At 40.4% G+C, this 20,475-nt stretch overlaps 1 protein-coding gene across 6 annotated transcripts in view; it reads left to right on the top strand.

Moving 5' to 3' along the window:
- The window catches only part of LOC134511808 (uncharacterized), a 40,143-nt gene extending 19,675 nt beyond the window's left edge, over positions 1-20,468 (top strand). For 5 of the 6 annotated variants that reach the window (XM_063326341.1, XM_063326339.1, XM_063326338.1 and 2 more), the window contains 9 exons: positions 483-602; positions 1,117-1,147; positions 7,160-7,181; positions 7,824-7,848; positions 8,751-8,789; positions 10,996-11,097; positions 12,305-12,410; positions 13,531-14,457; positions 15,244-20,468. In XM_063326341.1, the coding sequence (XP_063182411.1) occupies positions 483-602; positions 1,117-1,147; positions 7,160-7,181; positions 7,824-7,848; positions 8,751-8,789; positions 10,996-11,097; positions 12,305-12,410; positions 13,531-14,457; positions 15,244-15,299 (1,428 nt within the window). In that variant the 3' untranslated portion in view covers positions 15,300-20,468. The remainder of the gene's footprint in view (positions 1-482; positions 603-1,116; positions 1,148-7,159; positions 7,182-7,823; positions 7,849-8,750; positions 8,790-10,995; positions 11,098-12,304; positions 12,411-13,530; positions 14,458-15,243) is intronic. The other variant, XR_010069982.1, reaches the window with a different exon arrangement.
- Positions 20,469-20,475: the final 7 nt, after the last annotated feature.

The following is a 20,475-nucleotide window of genomic DNA, read 5'->3' as shown; positions in this document are numbered from 1 at the left end:
CCCTTTTATTTTTTTCTATAAATACTTACATCAAGTTTGAAGTTTGAACTCCCATATGATACATCACTAGTACTTGTATGGTTGACTCTTCATGAGTCAGATCAACATGAGAGCTATTGAGGAAGTGCGATCCAGGGGTGCGTGTCTGTGTCTGGTCAAAGTCTGTTCCTGAGTGTTTTGATTGCCCCCAGGATCAGGTTCGTAGAATGTTGTGGTTCTGCCTTATTCCTCAGCGTGCCTGTTGCGTTGTTGGATATGGTACAGAGCACGTTACCTTTTGGTAGCAAGCTTTGCGTGTTTTGAAGACTATGTAAACAACTTTAAAATTTAATTGGTTGTGTTACAGAGAAGAAACTAGTTCATAATGTTCAAAATAATGCTTACCAGTCTTTTGAAAGCTTGCCCAAAAGGTCAAATGTGCCAATTTTTTAATATTGTGATGAATTTTGATACTGACCATTTCAAACCATTTTTGTCAACAGTCTAAAGAATTTCCGGATAAAATGAAGAGAAAGACAACAGATGTAAAAGAATGCAAAGTCTCGTTTCTCAGACGGATAGCAGGAGAGCTAGAGAAGACTGAAGGATTAAAAATGTATAAGGTAATTGGAAGTAAATATAAAGCATCCAGTAATATGTCTTTTATCAGTGCATTTATGTTTGACCTAGTAAATTTTAAAAGTACTGCTGACAAAGCTTTTTAAATTTCTGTGTCTTTCTAGGAACTGCAGAATTAAATTGAACTAAGACTTAAAGTTGCCCTCAAAAAGGGGAAAAGAACAGTAGTCGTCCAATTCCTCTGAAAAACCAAAATTGTTTATTTTTAAGAAGTTAGGTTTTTTAGATAGAAAATGTCCAGTCTGAATTCAGTAGTTCAGAAATTTTATTGCTTTACATCAATGATTTTTAATTTTTGCAACTTAAATTTTCTCAAATGTAAGCAAATTTTCTCTTAAATTTCATTGATATTTACAAGATTATATCTCCAAGAATATGGGCTACAATATACTGGGATAATTAAAAGTGCTTGTTCTGTTTCTAAAGGCAGTGGCAGTAGAGACTGTGGATGTGAAATTTTAATCAGAAAATCTAATATGAAGCTATTTCTATTCCTAGATTGAAGGTTACGTAAGACCAAGTACCTCACGTAAGTCTATGAATTACTTGAATATAATAGATTTGATGTAATTGATATTTGACTAATTTGAATTAGTAGTTGAATTCAAAGGGTTTGACTGATTTAAAACTTCCAACTTGTAATAGCACAAAATATTTTCAGAGATTTTGCAGTTTTTCTGAATTTGAAATGAGGGAAGAAGGGAATTGCCAGACTTGCAGCGTTTCTTAGACATTTTTAACTGCTTTGTTCTGGAGGTATTTAAGATAACTACAATAATTTGCTAATCAAGGTAAGTGAAAAATATGGAAAAATGGTTTGATGGGTTTCTCTGAATAAGCTGATAAAGCCCTCTCCACCTCATTTCAGTGATCAAAAGGGATACACGCTGAATCACTGCTAAAAGTGGAAGTTATAGTTCTTTAGCAAGTCCATTGGAACAAGCAGTGGAAACAAAACCCTCAAACGTAAAAACAGCATGTTCCCTCATACAGTATGTTTGAATTATGTTCTTTGTTACTGTAGGTGTGCAATTGATAACTTACTGATGCCAACCTGAAGAAATACCTAGTTGCTACCTTTTGACCCTAGTACTAGTATCAGTGGGAAGGTAGATTTGATTGAAATGGGTTAAGGTTGCGTAGATCAGCAAGAGTTTGTCAGTGTGAATCCTGCTGTAGGTGCCTACCACAGCAGTGGTTTTTTTTGGATTGATCATTGATGGCTTCTGTGGATTGTACCTTTTAATGCTGGTCTGCAAAACAAGGTCGTGGAGACTCTTTTTGAGCTCTGTTTGTCTCTCTTGTGAAGAAGAGGGAATGTGACCCAGTAATCTAGCTGAGTAATTCTCTGTCCAGAGTAAATTGACATCAACACTTACTGGCTTCTGTAGAACCAGAAGACATGCTCAGATATAAAACCCGAACATCAAAGTAGTGACCCCACTGAGTCCTAGAGGATATGAAGAACTAGGGGAGTGGACAGGAGTCAAGTTAGCTGCAAAAGTGTTGTGTCATTCAGTATTAAGGTTTGCTCTGATTAGGTGGTAAGGGCAATATCAAGTGAATTCTAAAACAAAAATACTGTAATTATTTAGAAGAAAATCATGCTTACTGGTTTAGCAGCTGTGTGTCTTTAGACTAGATCTTATTGGAAGAGAATGACTTCCAGCTTCAAAGCTCCCTTCTGAGAGCGAGAGTGGGTTATAAGAAAGGCCATTTGGTGGCACATCCTGGTGGCAAAACGGACATTAAGACCCAATTTTGGCTGCTGCAGAGATCATATGCAAAACTAAGATAAGGTTATGTATTCCTTCATATATATGCACACATATATATGTATGTATGAGAGGCCTTGAAGTGATTGATTTGTTGCTTTTCTTAAAGGAAAAATTATGGTATTTCTTTATTCTCTAAGGAAGAGAGATTATCTGGATTTTGGTTTGGGCTTTAGATTAAAAATATTATCTTATTAAGGTAATTTCTGTAACCAGTAGGGAGTTGAGCTTGAAGGCCTTATGACACTCTGTATAACATATGAAGTTCCAATCTAATTTAGTTTCTGAATTCTGCCTGTGTAATTTTTTTTTCCTTTCTGAAAACTACTCTTAATGCTGCTACAGAGTACAGCAGCAAACTAAATAAATCCAGAGATTTACTTTTCTATTTTGGACCAGCTTTTCAACTTGAATTATTGCTTCCTTGACGTTATAGCAGATACCTGGAGAAGCTTGTCTGTATCTTCAGTGGGGAAGTGATAACTCCATGTGTCAGCACAGGATGGGAAGTGACAGACTGATCAGTCTTGCTAAAAAGGACTTGTTGGTTATGCTGGATGCCAAGCTGAATATGAGCCAAGAGAACACTCTCATTTCACATAAGACAAATCTTATATTGTGATACTTTGTGAGGAGCACAGACAGCAGATTGAAGAACAGTCTTACCCCTGCTATTCAATGCTTATAAGACCAAACTTGGAATACTGTGTCTTGTTTTGTTCCTTCTAGCTCAAGGGGAAGATGGAGAAATTGGAGAGGTTCCAGCAGAGGATTATGAAGATTCTCAGGAGTCAAGAGCATGTACCTATGATGAGGGTTAGAGGGAGCTGGGCTTCTTTAGAATGGGAAAGAGGAGGGTAAGGGGTGATCTTATAACTGCGCTTCACGCATCTGTAGACTGCTACAAGGATGAGAAAGACCAAGTTGTTGGTAATTGCAGGCAATGCAGCAAGAGATGGCAGCCACAGATGGCAGCTTGAGAGGCTGAACTCAGGAAAAACTTCTTTCCTAGAGGGTAGTACAGCACTGGAACAGGTTATCCGTCGGTACTAAACCCTTCATCCTTGGAGGTTTCCAAGACCTGGCTATTCAAAACTAGAATCTTATGTTGGCAATAGTCCTGCTTCAAGTGGAAGGTTGGACTAGATGGTGGAACTGGAAGTTACTGTGTGGTCAGAGAGCTATGACATCTCAGAATTGCAGAGATGTAATGCAGTAGCTTGTACGACTGGAGTGCTGTAATGGGTAGATATGGGCTCCTTATGAAAGACAGCATAGAAGATGGCAGTAGAAGTTGTGCTGGATGCACCTTTTCTCTATAAAGCCATGGCTGTATAGAGCACCTTTTCTGTGTAGAGCCATATAGGTTCTGTATAGGTGGTTGTTGAGATCTTACAGGTCAGGACTAGGGGGAAGGCCAACAAGAACAATATCATGGTAGATGTCTGCCCTTCTTGAACAGGCAGTCTGTAGCAAGGCTGTCTTTATATAATGGGAAGAAATCTCCCAAGTGCAGGTCTCGGTTTTCTTGGGGGGCCTGACTTTTGCTGGAAAAGCCGCATGGCAAGTTGCAAACAACCCAAAAGTGAGTCAAGGCCAGTTTTTCATGCAGGTGCTGGATGAGTCAGCAAGCGGAAGTGTTTTGTGAAGAGTCAAGAATGTGATGGTCAATGGCAGCCTTAGTTGGAGTGATCATGAGATGATACAGGCTAAAACCCTCTGGGGAATGAGGAAGTTACATGTCACACAAAATAAGCCCAAAAGAGCTAATCAGTCTTCCGGGAGAACCTCCTCAAAGAACAGAAATGATCCATTCTGCTGTTCAAGAATATGGGCAGGCATAGCAGGTGGCTAGTGTGTTCGAACAGAGAACTCCCAAGCTAATCTTAAATGCTAAAAGGAGGCAAGCTTCCAAGAAGAAATGTGTAAGATTTGCAGATGTAGTTCTGGTAAAATTAAGAAGGCAAAGTTTGCCTGGAGGTGAAAGGAATATGAAGGGCAACAGGAAGGCTTCTGCAGGTATGACAGCAGCAAAAGAAGATGTGGTCCCGCTGCGATGAAGGACATGGAAGAGGCTGAGATATTTGTAATGTTCTTTGCCTTGGTCCTTACTGAGAAGGTGTGCTCTCAGATCTTTGTGCGTAGTTGTAAAGCTTAGGGGAGAATGGCATTACACACTGTAGAGAAGAATCAGTTTAGGGAAGAGCAAATTGAGCATGTACAAGGCCACAGGACAAAAAGGGATGCTTCTGGTGTTGAGGAAGCTGTCTGCTCACTAAAGTCTTTGAAAGGTCATGGTGATCAGAGGAGTTCATTGGGGAGCTGAAAAAAACCAAATGTACTTATCTTCAAAAGTAAAAAGTGGCTACAGGCTGTCCCACACTTTATAAAAAATTACAGGGCACGTCCTCATGGACATCATTTACTGGTGTGTGAAGGTCAAGAAGGTCACTGGGAACGGCCAGTGTGGATTTACCGAAGATAAACTGCGTTTGACCAGTGTGATTGTGTTTTGCAATGACATGGGCTGGCTCAGTGGACGGGGGGAAGAAGGGTGGATGTCATTTTAACTTTAGCAAAGCTTTCAGCGCAGTCTCCCATGTTATATTTGCAGCCAAACTGAGAAGATAAGTCTTACAGGGTGGATAAAAGGTGGCTGAACTGTTAGACTCAAAGAGTAGTTGTCAGTGATTTTAAGTGTGCTGGGCAGTTACCAGTGGCATTCCTCAGTGGTTTCTCCTGGGGCCAGCACTGTTTAACATGTTTGTGAATAATGGGATAGAATACACCATTGTCACATTTGCAGATAACTGTCAAATTGGGGGAATGCCTGGTATGTGGTAGAGCAAGACTGCCATTCAGAGGGATCGCAACAAGCTGGTGAAATGGGCTGTCAGAAACCTCCTGAAGTTCAGCTGAAGTACATGTGAAGTCTTACACCTGGGATGGAACAACACCCTGATGGATACAGACTGGATACTATTGGGCTAGGGCACAAATCTTGTGAACCTGCAGGTTTTGATATACAACAGTATGAGTGTGAATCAAGCAATGCACTCTTGATGTAGTGAAGGCTAACAACATACTAGCTGCATTATCAAAAGCGTAGCCAGCAGGTTGAGGGAAGTGCTTATTCCATTCTATTAAGGACTCATTAAGCTGCTTCTGGAATACTGTGTCCTGTGTACATGAGAAGTTTTGGTGAACTGAAGTGAGTCAGCAGAGGACTCACCAGGTACAAAAAATCATGAGGAGACTCGAGCATATGATGTGGAGGACAGCTTTAGTGAGCTGGGTTTGATAACCTTAGAGAAGGCAACAGCTAAGGAAAGGTTCTAATTACCATCTTCTGCTACCTAAAACTTACTACAGAGAAGGAGCTGGACTTCAAGAAGGTGCGCAGGGAAAGAACAAGTGGCAGCATTCACAGGCTGCAGTAAATGAAATGCTGATTGAACGTTCCGAAAGTTCTGGACAGTGAGTGGTCAAAGCACTGAAATTGCCTGCCCAAAGAGGTGGGAAATTGCCATTCTCGAAGACTTTTAAAACTCAACTGGACTTGGGCCTAAGCAGCCTGATCTAGTCTTGAGGCTAATCTCTGTCAAAGTGAGCAGAACCTCAGTCATTAGCTTGAGTACCACTCAAGTTCCAACCACTGAGTAGCACTCCTTGTCTCCACTGATCTTCTTTTCAAACAGGGAGGATTTTGGAGGCTTACTGGAAAGACAGCACAAATTGAATGATTCAAGAAAAAATATTCTAATTGTCAGTGTCCTCATCTTACAGTTAATTGTTTGGTTTCTGTTGTACCTCTGTGGGTACTTTTCTCTTACCTCTCAGGCTGGACTAGATGACCTCCAGAGGTCCCTTCCAACCTAAACTTTTTTATGATTCTGTGATTCTACCTGCAGAGGTCCCTCCCATCCTACGTTTCCATGATTCTTACTTCGTTGGATATCTTCTGTGAAGTGGTAGCAGTCCTTTTCTCACCCGACAGCCAGAAAACTTTGGGACCTATGGTGCAACTTTTTGTTGCAACTCATCAGTGTTGCAACACTAATCATGTGTTCAACACCAGGTGGTTAAATCGGTAACATGAGTCTTTCAGCCTCATATTCTAGGGGTAAAGTTGTCATTTGTCCTGGGAATTACTTACTACTTGTCGTGTCGCTTATCCTGGAACACCTGTTCTGGTAAATACTTAAGAAGTATGAGTTATGTATCATGCATTAGCTGATTCTCTGAAGCATAGCTACTGTCTTAAACAGACTACCTGATTTTACTGAGCTTTCCCTCCTTCCATGTGCTTATACACTGTACTGGCAAGAGAGATGATTAGACATTCAGGTCTCCCTAACTTCTCGTTGAGAGACGAGTTGCACTAGAATATGTGCAACTTTGAGGTACACTGGTACGTTCACAGAAGAAAATCTAAATCACTTTTCACTTCTTGTATCAAGCAGGCATGCCCACCTCAGTTCAGTCCATACTGACTTCTTGTGGTGGGATTCAGCTGCCTGAACATAGATGCCGTAGGGTACCCTGCAAAGCTGTTAGGGCATAGGTCTCCCATAGACCTTTCATCAAGGATGCCTGGTGGTTTCTAAAATGACTGTACATGCATAGGTTTAGGGTGCTGAATCCTGCCCTTTAAAAAAACTGCAGCCACTTTAGGGCCAGTAACTGTTCTGTTTGTGTGATGCTTCTATTGCAATAATACAATGGAAACCCTCTGATGTTGCTAATAATTCTTTTTAATTTTCTAGCCCCATCAAAGAAGAAAGCAAGGTGAGAATATAACCCCCACAGGGGAATCAAGAGATTATTTTCTTTGAGATCTCTTTACATATTACAAAGATCTTATTTTCTGTAACAAACATTGTCACGTATGGGTAAATATTTTATATTGTCTTTCTACTGTACTACTTCCTCTTGTGTAAATTGTTCCTTTCTCTCTGTGAGGAAATAATCTGAAATAAAATTCGCTATTCAGTTTAGAAGTAGCTATGGCTTTTGAAATACTGTGCTGGTTATGCATTTCAATAGCAATCTGATGTACTCATGCACAAAAAAATTGCAATTCAAATTTCAAGGTGTGACCACTTTCTTGGGGATGCCATTGCCCAAGTAAGTTGTATAAAAGGCACCGCTGGTCATACAGGAAGAAAAAACCCACCATTACTTTAGTCATCTCCTTTAGTTGATCTGTAAAGAAGTTCATCAGTACTACTGATCTCTTTGGGAGTCACTCAGAATAAGGACCTTTAAGAGGTATAATATTGTAGGTATGCCATAGAAAAAGATATCCTATATAGGTAAGCAATATAAATTTGGAAATTGAAATATTTTTATTCTAGATGCTATGAGTAAGCCTAACTTCTTGTTAATCTTTGGAATACATCTTAATATTTTCATTTCTTTCCTTTTAAGGTGGGAAGATGATTATAAGCATGAGGTACGTAGAGGTGGTAATTCTGCAAGTGTCTTATGTTGTACCATTTTCCTTGCTTTTCATTTTTCTGAAAAACTTTTCTTATTTGGCTTCATTTGCCATTGTATTAATATTATTCCAGAAGCAAAATAGCTGACCTATTGACCAGAGTTTTGTGTTCATCACAGCAGAAGGGAAATGAATATTGTACATCAGGATGCCCATCCACCTTAGCTCTCATAAGTCCTGTTCAAAGTCACTGAGAGTCTCAGACCCAGTGTCTGCAGGTCAGGTCTCCCACCCTGTGCTGCAGTCTTTGCTTCTCTGTTTTGCCCCTCTTCACATCAAATGTATTCTATACTGAAGGTCTGGTTGGTTTAAATCTTAAGATACAGCTAAAGACTTACAGTCCTTCTTTCTGACTCAAAGGTGAAACTCAAAATGCTCTCCCTACTCTCTGTCCTGAATAGCACTGTACACGAACACTGACAACTGTCTCCTTTTTATTTTAGTGGCAGAGATTATTTTGTAATCTGATGTGTTTTGTGGTGATGTCTTGCTCTTTTAGGCCTCGGGTACTATGCTAGATGCAGGTGGGCACTTAACTTTTTTTTAAAAAAGGGGTTGGACCTGAGTGAGGAAGGCCCGGGAAAGATTGCTCTTGTAGGTATGTAGCTTAGATGTGAAATGTGTTCTTCCTGGTACTGGAAGTAATGCAGTCGCATTTGTAGTGGCTGCCACCTAATTGTTATTGAGGGCCTAATGTTATATGTTTATGACTGTGACCTAAAAATTACTGTCTTTTCTTTGTGTTGACTTTTGTTGTTGGATAAAAGATTAAAAGGTTGTGTTTTGTACAAGATGATACAAAAAATACTGTAGTATTCAGTCTTTCAATTTTTCTTCCCCTTTCTGCAATCCCACAGAATGATCCTGTTCGGAAACAGAAAGCTCTGGAGTTCTTGGTATGTATGTAAAATGATTGTGATAAGAGTTGTGCAGTTTCACCAGCATGATGCAATGAATATTGTGAAAGAGCCTCTGATTACTGATCAAACTCATTTGACCACAATATTAATTTCTAATTAAAAATTTCTATTTTAATGGACTCTGCCCTTTGAAAAGCTAGTGCAGCTGTGGCGTAATGTCATAGAATCATAGAATGTGTTAGGTTGGAAGGGATCTTTAAAGGTCATCTAGTCCAACCCCCCTGCAGTAAGCAGGGACATCTTCAACTAGATCGGGTTGCTCAGAGCCTTATCAAGCCTGGCCTTGAATGTCTCCAGGGATGGGGCATCTACCACCTCTCTGGGCAACCTGTGCCAGCGTCTCACCACCCTCATTGTAAAGAACTACTTCCTAATGTCTCATCTAAACCTACCCTGCTCGAGTTTAAAACCATTGCCCCTCGTCCTATCGCTACATGCCCTTGCAAACAGCCCCTCCCCAGCTTTCTTATAGGCCCCCTTCAGGTACTGGAAGGCTGCTATAAGGTCTCCCTGGAGCCTTCTCTTCTCCAGGCTGAACAACCCCAACTCTCTCAGCCTGTCTTTATAGCAGAGGTGCTCCAGCCCTCTGATCATCTTTGTGTCCCTCCTCTGGACCCGCTCCAACAGGTCCATGTCCCTCTTGTGCTGAGGGTTCCAGAGCTGGACACAGTACTCCAGGTGGGGGCTCACGAGAGCAGAGTAGAGGGGCAGAATCACCTCTCTGGATCTGCTGGCCACGGTTCTTTTGATGCAGCCCAGGATGCGATTGGCCCTCCGGGCTGCAAGCGCATATTGTTGGCTCATGTCCAGCTTTCATCCACCAGTACCCCCAAATCCTTTTCCGCAGGGCTGCTTTCTAGCATGTCATCCCCCAGCCTGTAGTGATAATGAGGATTGTCCCAACCCAAGTGTAGGACCTTGCACTTGGCCTTGTTGAAGTTCATAAGGTTTGCTCAGGCCCACCTCTCTGGCTCATCCAGGTCCCTCTGGATGACATCCCGTGTCAGCTCAGAACAACTTGCTGGATTAAATGTGAGCTCTTTACCTGTTCTCTGGATCATTCTTCCCTTTGCTGAGGAGCTACCCTGACAAGCAGTGTTCGCAGCACTGGTGTTGCTCGTGTGGTGTTGGCTGCCCTTATCTAATGGGATTGCTGATAATGCTGAATGAGAGGAGCCAGTCTGGTCTGGTTGCCTGTGGTGCTGTGGCCAGTGCTGCTGCTGCAGAACTAAACAGCCAAGTGACACTGGCTGATACTAGAGCACAGCTGCTGGTGTTGGAGTGGGGAAGTTTTATCAGTTCAGTTGCTGTTATCAGTGGCATAGAAAGCCTCAGTTTGTCTTCTGGTTTTATGTTGTGAAAATACCTGACCATTTATAGTTCTCGTTTACTCTGTGAAAGTCATATTCTGTACCTAAGGCAATTGCAGACTTTCACTTGAGTCTGAATTGTGTTTATACTCTGCAATCACAAGTAGAGGGTTTTGTGATAAGTGCTTCATTGCCAACTGAAGAGATGTTTTTCTCTTTAAGTTTTTCTTCTTTTTTCTTTCTTTTAAGCTGTGGTCACTTGTGACTGTAGGAAGAGGTAGAGAAAAAGCAAGTCTGGGGATAATTACTAAACTACCCAGGCTGCCTATATTCTTTTAACTTACTGTCATCACTTATAGCTTCATAGACTTACTAATCAGTCTATTTAGACATTAAAAAGACAGATAGCCATAATTGTTCTGCGTTTTTTAGAATTATATCAATATCTTTTGGTATCTCTCATTCCCAAAATTACACATGGGACGATTATAATGGAAACTTTCATCCTTCTGTTACTAAAGTGGGGGAATCAAAGGCATTTGATGAAGGTGCTGAAGCTTACTTTTTATTCATTTTTCTACACAGACAACATAAATTTAGGACTTGCGCCCTTCTCCGTCTGCAACAAAATGTTCATGATTGATAGTATGGGAGTGGCATGGACATCCAGGGTTTTGTTTTACCTTCTGTCAGGCCATAATTATGTTCACAATTCTGTTTTCTTATACATAGGTGTGTATACTTGTATTATATATGTCTTATATATCAATGAATAGTATAGACTTGGTTATACCAAAGTCAAAGTATAACTTTGATCTGTTTGTGTATATGACACTTTTAGCATCCTAATGACCAGTTCTGTTTTTCAACAGGAGACTTTCCACATCACCTCAGACTCCGAAGCAACACTTGTTGTTCATATTACACAGGAACTCACAGAAGCTTTGAAGGCCTTTTGTGAAAAGAAAGCAGCAGTAAGGAACTTAATCTTGACCAGAGTTGTTTTACCATTGGGAGGAAAGGAGTGGTTGAACTCATTGTGTTAACACCTTGCCAAACTGTAACGGTTCAAGCATAGGTCAACCCGCCACCCCCCCCCGCCCCCAGTTAAATATACTTTACTTTTTTTTACAGTTTCTAAGTACCAAATACATTAATTTCATGGCACATTTCTGTTAGTTTTCCATCATCTTCCATCTGTTTTGGTTTTCTTTTGTACGCGTTCTCCCCCTGTTTTGGGCACCATTTTGCTTCATGGTGTCTGGTTGTCATCCTTCCTTTGCAGTTGGTCCCTTCTGTGATAGCTTTTCTTCTAAGATTAATCAGGCTTTAAGTGCTACCCAAATGTGCCACTTCTTTCTTTTCTGGGCATGTGGATAAGTCTTTCTTACTGATGACTTGTAGCTCTGCTCCCACTTGAGAGCTTTAATCTGTTCAGACTAAGGTAGACAAGATGTTCCTGTCTCTCTGTTGGCCCTTACAAACCTCCGTAGCTTTTTTTGCATAAAAACGGAATACCTGTAGAAAATGGGGTCTGAAGAAGGACCAGAATCTGCACAAAAATGACTCATCACCTCTGGTAGCTACTGGTTTGCAAAATTCAGCATGTGTTTTTCTGAAAGATATTTCAGACTATTTTTTTAGATATTAATAACGCATTCCATGTCAGTTGAGCTATGGTAACTGTCTTTGTGCAAATGTGCCACCACCACCTTTTTGAGAGCTACACTTTCAAAATGTCAGGTACTTGAATATATTATAGTCCTCTGAGCTAGTTAAAAATTGTTTTCATAGCTTAATCTCAGGCAGTAGCTGAGCCTTGCATTCTGCATTCCCCAGCTAGAGACAGGATTTGCATGTGTAGCAGTTTTACATTTTAGCCAACGTATCCATGTTGAGGGATACGGGTCAATAAAGTAAAGAAATTTGGAACAGGTAACGTTGTCTTCCCCACACACATCATTCTGTTCTCCTCATGTACCTCTTCCAAATAATTCTTTTGAAAATTGTGGTTTAATGTGGTAATTGTGAATAACAGAACACCACATCCTTCATTTGGAGTTTGCTGTCAACTAAAATTGTAGTTTGCTAACTTTCCGTGGGGAACTTACTGTTTTGGTTTTTTTGAATGCTCAAGATTTGAGTTTAAAACCAGACATTCTGACCTTTTGCTTTATCTAGGTTAATTATACTAGCAATCTGAGGCCACTGATGTCAGTATCTCAAGGTGAATTTCTGGGAAGGAAAAGCATCCCAAATCATTATAAGCCATATGGAAAATCCAAAGGTAATTTAGACGCTTTGTTCTACTAGTTTAAGCCTATTCTTAACACTGCACAGATTGCAAAAATTTGCTTTTATGGGCAGCCATAGTGCTTCTTTGCTGGAGTACTGTGTGTCTTTGCCCTCTGAGTCAGTTAAGGGTATTGTTTTCTGAAGCCTTAATGACTTCAGCCTTGACTAAGAATGTTTCTATCTCACTGGGTAGAATTACAGCAGTAGAGGTTATTAGAAATCCAAGCAGTAACACCTGCCTGGTTTCGGTGTGAAGGTTGATGTGTCAAGGTATCTTCAAAGGAGTATTTGCCATTCTTACATTGAAAGTGAATGTACCGGTACTGCTAAGGGATACAATGAAAGAGATTTTTAGCTTGTTTCCTTAGACTGCTGGCCTTCTAAGTAGTTGTTTCCCTGGACTTCCCACAAACCTTAGGGTGAAAAGAAGCTCAATAAGAAAGGACGTAAGCATGAGCTGCAAAAGTAGAGCTTTGGCAACTTTTTGGTTGGCTGTATTTCTAAAGGATGTTAAGGCTCTAATTTTGTAAACCTTTTCTATTTTTTTTCCCTGCAAACTGCAGAACTGATACATTTAATAAGAAAAAAAGCACTGACAGGAAAACTTACAAATTAAGCTAACCAATTTTATTTCATATCCACGGTGGATTAAGAGCACATGTGCTACCACCATGTGCCAATCAAGTGTGTTAACTTCTTGAGAGATGCTAAGCTTTACTATTTGTAATTGTTGATATATACTGTTGGTGTATCCTGTTCTCCACGAACTGTCTTAGATACGTGTTGCTTTAGAGGCCTTCAAATGGCCTAGTCCATTTTCAGGTTGCTTTGACAGTAAAGCATAGTTGAATTCAGATGATATATCAGTTCAAGTGATTAATTGGTTTGAGTCAGTTGTTCCCCTCCTATTATTCTTTAATTTTATTCTGCTTTACAAATCCAGTCAAAGAAAGAAGGCTGGTCTTTGCTAATGCAGTAAATATGCATTAAACACCATATATAGTCAGACAAAAAAAAGGCTTATACCGAGTTAAGTTTTATTTTGCAAAAAATCGCACCAGTTGCATTTAACAAATTAGTAGTGCCCTTTATTTATTTGTTTGTTTGTTCAGGAAATTCTAACTGGAATCAAGGTTTTCTGTCTCAATATGAAGAGTGTTCTGCAGATGCTTCTTTTGCACCCGCTAACTTATACGGTTACCAAATAGATGATGGATCATCTTCCTATGGACTGAGATCTAATGACTGTGCAATGATGTCTGCACTCAGGGACTCTTTTGCTCTTCAGACTGGAAGTCCTGCCAGTGGTATCAGTGAATGGCTGAGGCAGTTCAGCCGATCTGCTTCTGGCAGTAATTCAGCTGGTGGGGCTTCCTCCTATGAGACAAGTCCAGTGAGTGAGTACTCGGCAGAATATATGTCCAACGATGTGCGAGGAAATGAGCTCCCTGATAACAGAGTCTCGTATGGTGGGGAATGTACAAATTGGAGGAATCAACAAGCATGTTCAAAAGCAAGGAGTATAAGTGACCAAGGATTACCCTATCCCAATTCTTCTGCCTCATATCCTTCATCTGGAAGATACTCCACAAACTATCCTTCACAAAGCTATTCCTCTTACAAGAACGATGAGTCTGTGAATACTTGTACATCTTCTGCAAATTCTGCTGCTTCAGGAAGAGGTGGCTCCAGGTGGAACGAGGACTCCATGTGGAACGAGGACTCTAGATGGGACGAGGACTCTAGATGGAACCAGGAGTCTGGCTGGAGCAAGGAATCTAGCTGGAACCAGGAATCTAGGTGTCAAGGATTCAGGCATCAGAAGTCAGACTACAGGAGTGATTGGGGTTCACATCAGTACTCGTTTTCTGGCAGTGGTTCGTACAGGGATTACCAGCAATTCAGAAGCTCAGATAAGATGTTTGATGAAGATGCTGTTGGTCTTACTCCCAACATTTTGAACAGAGTACGAGGAAAGGATGTACCTACAGTGACCAGGATGCTCAAACAGTTGGCTCCATATTATCCAGCACTTCAGAGTAAGTTTGTGATTAGTTTTCACGTAAAATGAGTTACATCAACATAGTTGCTTTAACATAAGCAGGAGACTGTGTGTTGCAGAGATAGTATACTCCATTCAGTACACAATTCAGAGTCGAGTTAATTTTGCTCAACATTTCTGTCAGTTGAAGAATGGCATTAATTGCCTCTCTGAGGAGACTTTGCCTCTTGACAACCAGGTAGAGCTGTGAGTGGGAGGAAATTTTTATAGCACAAAAATTTCCTGAATTGAAAGGTTTGTCCTCGGTCATCTTGCTAGCTAGCTGCTTGTGTCATGATCAGAGTTTGTACTGTTTGGGTAACAACTATGGGGAGGGCATGCATTGGCATAAAGAAAAAAATATTGGTAAGTGTGCAGAACCAGCCTTGGATGGCATTATAATAGATGAAAATGCTCCAAATGGATCAAACACATTGGGATAACAAAAGAGAAATGTTATCAAAGAGCCGGGTCGTTATATGACAAATTATTTTTTCCAATTATTGCAAAAATATTCCTTAATGTTAAAAATAGTGATATACTATTCAAATAAAAGATTCTCCTTTAGAAACAGATTATAAGAGGGATTTAAAGGGAGTTAGGCACATGCTACTCTACAGCTGTCACTGGGCATAAGTTTGGATAGAGGTGAACTATGCTCATGGTAGTAGAATAAGGATAGTTAGTTAACAGTAAAACTTTCATTTTAACATTCTCTCTGCTGTATTATGTGAAATAACATGAAATAAAAGTAACTTTAAATGTTTTTATCTGCTCTTTCTAGAACTAAATATTCAGACATTAGTCAATGTGCTAATAGAAACTAGAGGAAAAGATTAAGGAGCAACAACAGCTGAACTGGAAACAGACGAACAGATTCAAGAATCTCCATTTCTTGGCTCCAGAAAGAGACTGCATTTAATTCTGTGTTTGACTGGGTTTGGAAGGGGAAAGGCAGGTAGGGTTTAATTTTTTTAACATGGGAAATATAGCTGGAACACAAACTTGCACATAACAAAGGTGAACATACTATTTTGTTTAGGCTTTTTTAATGTATTTGTTATATCTTAGTATATTACAGAAAAAAATCTTTTGTTACTTTTTGAAAATATGTTAATGTTATTCTGTCAGCAAAAAGCTAATCACCTTTTTAACACCTTTCCCAACTCAGAAAAAAAGAAAGGTTTACTTTTGTGTTATCTACTTAGGAAGAATAGTCATTGAAAATACAGGTCCGTTGCATGAAAATACAGGTTTACTTTTCTTCACGCAATTTTAAGGCCAGTTCAGTTATTTTAAGGCTTTATAATGAGTATATTTTTAGAAACTGATACACTACATTTCCCTTTAGACGAAGAAAGGAGAATGTCACAGCAAAGGTATTCTCTAGCTTAACGTTGATGCTCTATGAGAAAAATGTAATCTGTTCAAGGGGATTGGTATGTAATGCGGCATATTAATTGCTTTACTTGCAGAGTAAAAAGAGATGTGAAATATATGCAGATTTTTTTTATCATGTTCAGAATGAAACTGTTACAAATCAACTTAAAAACTCATTTGATTAATTGATCCATACTGAAATAAAAATTCTTGATTCTTTCTACTGGCAAAAGTATATCAAGAAATAGGCAATAAGGCAATCAGATAAAACAGCAGGGAAAAATAAATAACCAAAATGACATATTAACTGAGAAATATGTACCAGTTCATTATGTTTATCAGTGGTCCATGCTTATGTTTTCTTTTCCCAACACTTCCAAACCACATGCTTGTGAATGCCTGGCTTTAGATGTCTACTTTAAACAGTCAAATCCAGTTTACATGGAGCTAAAGAAAAAGAGTAAACTGAGATATTTCACTCCCCAGTGGCCATTTTCCTTTTCACTGCTGTGTTGTGGACTATCATTTTTCTTCTCACCCGTACCTGAAATATTTCTCTGATTCTGTGCATTAAATATTTGTGCTAAACCAGAATTAGTCTTCCAGAGCTGTCATATATCTTTTTGCATTAGATTTGTCATGTAAGCTTTAACACAAAGGCAACAAAGCAATTAGTGATACAGCTTATAAACTCAATTCTCTAAAAAAAAAAATCAGAAAGGATCCACTTTCCTTTTTCGTTCCTGTTCACTACTTCTTTTTCTCCTTCTCATACTTATTGAAGGGTTTAAGTAATATCTAATGGCCTGGACTCAGTAGTTGTGCCATACACTTTTGTCCATTGAATTACAGAGTAAACCTTCTTGCTTAAAGGGGAAAAACATTATTTTCTACCACAGGTGTCTGCAAGAGTTTTGATTTAAAGCTCTGTGGGACTGATCAGTTATTATCTTATTATCTATATTTAAAAACTACCAGAAATTATTTCTACAAATGTTACTGTCATAGTTTTTTTCCACAGCAAGTGTAGTGCCACTAGAAGTCTAAAACTGTAGAAAAGTGTTACTAGAAAATGTTACTGCTACAACTCTGTCAATTCAAATGAAGACCTTTTCCTCTGAGGTTTTTGTGGAGAGCTTTTTTTTCCCATTCCTCACTACCTTTGGGATTTTACTGCCATGACTGGATGTCCCAGCGGCATACAGCAGCTGGCTGGTCCCTGCCCACATTAGATGCTCTTTCTGCCTCCGCATTCCCTTCTTATTTTTTGTTCTGGGGAACAGTTCCTGTCCCTGCTTCTTGTTGTGCAGAGTCCTGCATTGGGGAAACGGTTCTTGCATTTTGAAACAGAGTTGGAATAGTGACCAAGTTAAGAGAGGAAATGCATTTCAGCATTGATTTACTAAAGGTTTCCCGAGCTGTAGGTAGCATTTGGAGTCTTGTAAATGCCCTTTGCTTCTCCATTTCAATTTTCAGTTCTTATCAAAATCAGTGGAGTTCTTGAGGTGATTGTCTGTTGGTTCTTATACATAAGCACTATCATGTAGGGAATTTTTTTTAAGCTGGTGGTATCTTGTAATACACACTCTAAGCCTGTCTTATCTCTTATGTGCAATTGCTACCAGCAGTGTGTTCTTCTCAGCATCCTCCAATCACTTGGCTGAGGCTGTTTCAGCTGCATCACTGTTTTCTCCTTAATTCTCTTTTTATTCATCTTCTTTTCAAAGATCTTCCTAGTTCTGGAAATACAAAGCTTCAGTGTGCAATTTCTGTACTGATACTAGCCTGGGTTCCACCACTTGGCACTCCAGGTTTGACTGACTTTTGGTCTATAGCTGTGACCTCTACAACTGTGTCCCATACCAGCAAACAGGTATAGTTGACTTGTGTCAAACAAGTAGCATCTTAGTTATTGCAGGAACTCATTCCTTCATGGAGTTCGATTTCCTAGTATTCAAATTAAAGTCAAAAAGAAACAGACAGAAGCATCTTCAGGATACAAGTCTGCAAAGGAACTGTCTGCCCCTGTGACAGGAGTGATGATTTTTCCTTTTTTCCTAGGGCTGTATAGAATTGTGGGTGCTGTGCATCATTCCCTCATTTGGAGGGCTTCTGTAGCATCTTCCCTTCCTCCGTAGGGTCGGGTACTTGCAACTCAGAGTATTTTCTTTTACAGGACCCACCCTGAGGATCTGTCTGCCTGTTTCACTTCTTTCTCTCTAGCCAGCAGCTCATCCTACAAACATGACTTCTAAGCAATGGCGACTTTGAATTTTGTCTTATTTGTTCTGACTCACTTCAACCCTGCCACCTTTAAAGGGGGAATCAAATGACGCTAGGAAAACAAATCCAGGCTTCTGACCTTCTTTGGCACCTGACCAGCAGTGTCCACAGAGGCACCAGGTAAGAAGACCTCATGGAAAAAAAAGTGAAATGTGCCTTGGAAGTTCTGTTATCCTACTAGTTACTTCTTCAACAGGCTTGCCTAAGACAAGACCTCTTGTTCCTTCTGTTTTCTTGCGTTGGCCAATTTCCTTGAATCAACTTCTGCCTACTCTTCACTCCCAACAAATCTCTTTGCCTTATCTTGCTCCATGTAGTAGAGAACTGGAGCAGAATGAGTCTGCTGCCTGTTCCTCTTTCTCTAGGCTCTGGTCCTTCTTCAGGAAACACCCATCACAAGGTAGGCATTGATAGCCTGCAGAGCAGCATCACTTTAGATGCTCGCCATTCTTCAGCACTAATACAGCTACACCACAAGCTCTGCCGCTGAGATGAGAGTTTTGAGGCTGCACCAGAGCCCTTTCAGCCAATTTCACATTTCCTTAAAAAGCCATTGATAAAAATCCAAACTAGAATATGGTTGGGGGGGTAAACGGTCTACTTTCCAGCCAGTTTCTTGGTCTGTGGTGTACCTGCTTTCACACCTTCAGAAGCATCTGTTTCCCACTGAGACAGGAGTCATTCCAGTCCAGAGCCGCTTTGGTGATTTTCCGCAGCAGCAAGGCTCCTTCAGAAAGTGCTGGAGCCAGTTGTTCTACACCAAAGACAGTGAAGTATACCAAGGTTGGGTGGAAAAAGGAGACATCCTTCACAGGAGACAACTTGGGAAATTTCTTTGTTTCCAGCTTTTTTAGTTTTGTACCGTGGACCTGTTAATGATCCTCAGAATGCTTCCCAGAAATACTGGGTTTCATTTGGGTGAATGTGTGAGCCAAAGGGACAGATCCTTAGTGGGAAAGGAATGGGGAAGCTCTTTTAAATGTGGGGTCATTTAATGGAGAAGCACTTTTGAGCCCAGAACTCTGGGGCTCTTTTTTTTCTGAAAAGAACATACATAGCGATCGTCTCAGCCTTCTGGGGAGGTAAGGTTTGAGTAGTAACTGTTTGAAGTCTTTCTCCCTTGTCTTCTTAAACATAAGTAACTTTGACAGTTCTCAGGTGTTCTCAGACATCGGTCTTTATTCCTGCTCCCCCACCTCACCCAGAGCCCATTGGGATGATCCACTGCCCTTAGGACGATGATGCCCAGAGTGCTCTGGGAGAGCACCTTGTTTCTATGTGCATAAGCTGTGGAGACCATCAGCCTCTCCACGGATGGTTCACACCAGAAAAGTGTTTAGAAAACGTTGTTGAACTGTTGCTATGGGTCTGTTTGCGTATCACTTGACAACTAGTAGCAGCTTCTCTGCGTGACAGATGTTTAGTTGTTAACTGCACTTGCCACTTGGCTGTCTGCACCCAGACACCAAATACTATATTCTGGCTGAGACACTTGGGAAGTAGCATTTTAACATTGGGGTTTTTTTGAGCAGGATGGCCTGTGGAACCAAACCCTCTCTGCATAATCTCTTGGAACATCAGCTTGGTATCAGTGACAGCATCAGTTTAGGTGTAGGCGCTCCCATCAACCACAGCCTACCTGCCTGTGGCTGTGTGTAATTACAAAATTTGAACCAAAAGGGTGTGTGCGGACTGCCTGCGTACAGTGAGCTGGGGATGGGAGAGGACTTAGGAATAAATCGCTATTGCTACAGTTTAAGAAAAAAGTCTTTGAATAAAAGCTAAAAGCTCTCGCCTGTAAACATATCCTGAAGAGCAGTGATTACAGGGAATAGTGCTGCTTGAGTATTTTTAAGTGCTTTGGATAGTGCTGGTGTAAGATTTTCCTAGAGCAACCTAAGATAACTTGTTAACTTCTCGTTGCTTCTTCAAAGTTACTGCAGGAGATAACGTACGACAGGAATCAGTCACTACTTTTTTTGGTTCGCTTTTTCCACCGTGTCCCTCTCCGTCTGCAACTGGTGAGATGAGGGTAAGCTTGTGAGAATTTTGACTGTCAATCCAAGGGCACCTAAAGTAAGTGCTTCAGCACAAAAAGGAAGACTATTGGTGTTAAATGAGCCCACTGAGCAAAGGGAACTATGTATCCAGAGCAGTTTATTGTAGGGAAGGTGTTGAGGAAGATGCGGTATTGGACACAGCTGTGAAGAAGTTCTGTTTGAAGGTGTCCCGAGGATACCCTGAAAGAAGGAGGCAACTAGAAAATAAAAAGATAAGGCAAGGAAAAGCGGGAGGGACCCCTGAAGTGTAGAAAACTAGAATACAGAAACAAACTCCCTCCCGCCTAAAAACG

This window comes from Chroicocephalus ridibundus, chromosome 2 (assembly GCF_963924245.1).
Source record: "Chroicocephalus ridibundus chromosome 2, bChrRid1.1, whole genome shotgun sequence".
In the NCBI taxonomy this organism is placed as follows: Eukaryota; Metazoa; Chordata; class Aves; order Charadriiformes; family Laridae; genus Chroicocephalus; species Chroicocephalus ridibundus.
Note: the sequence above shows the minus strand (reverse complement) of the source record. Positions and strands in the feature narration are given on the sequence as shown.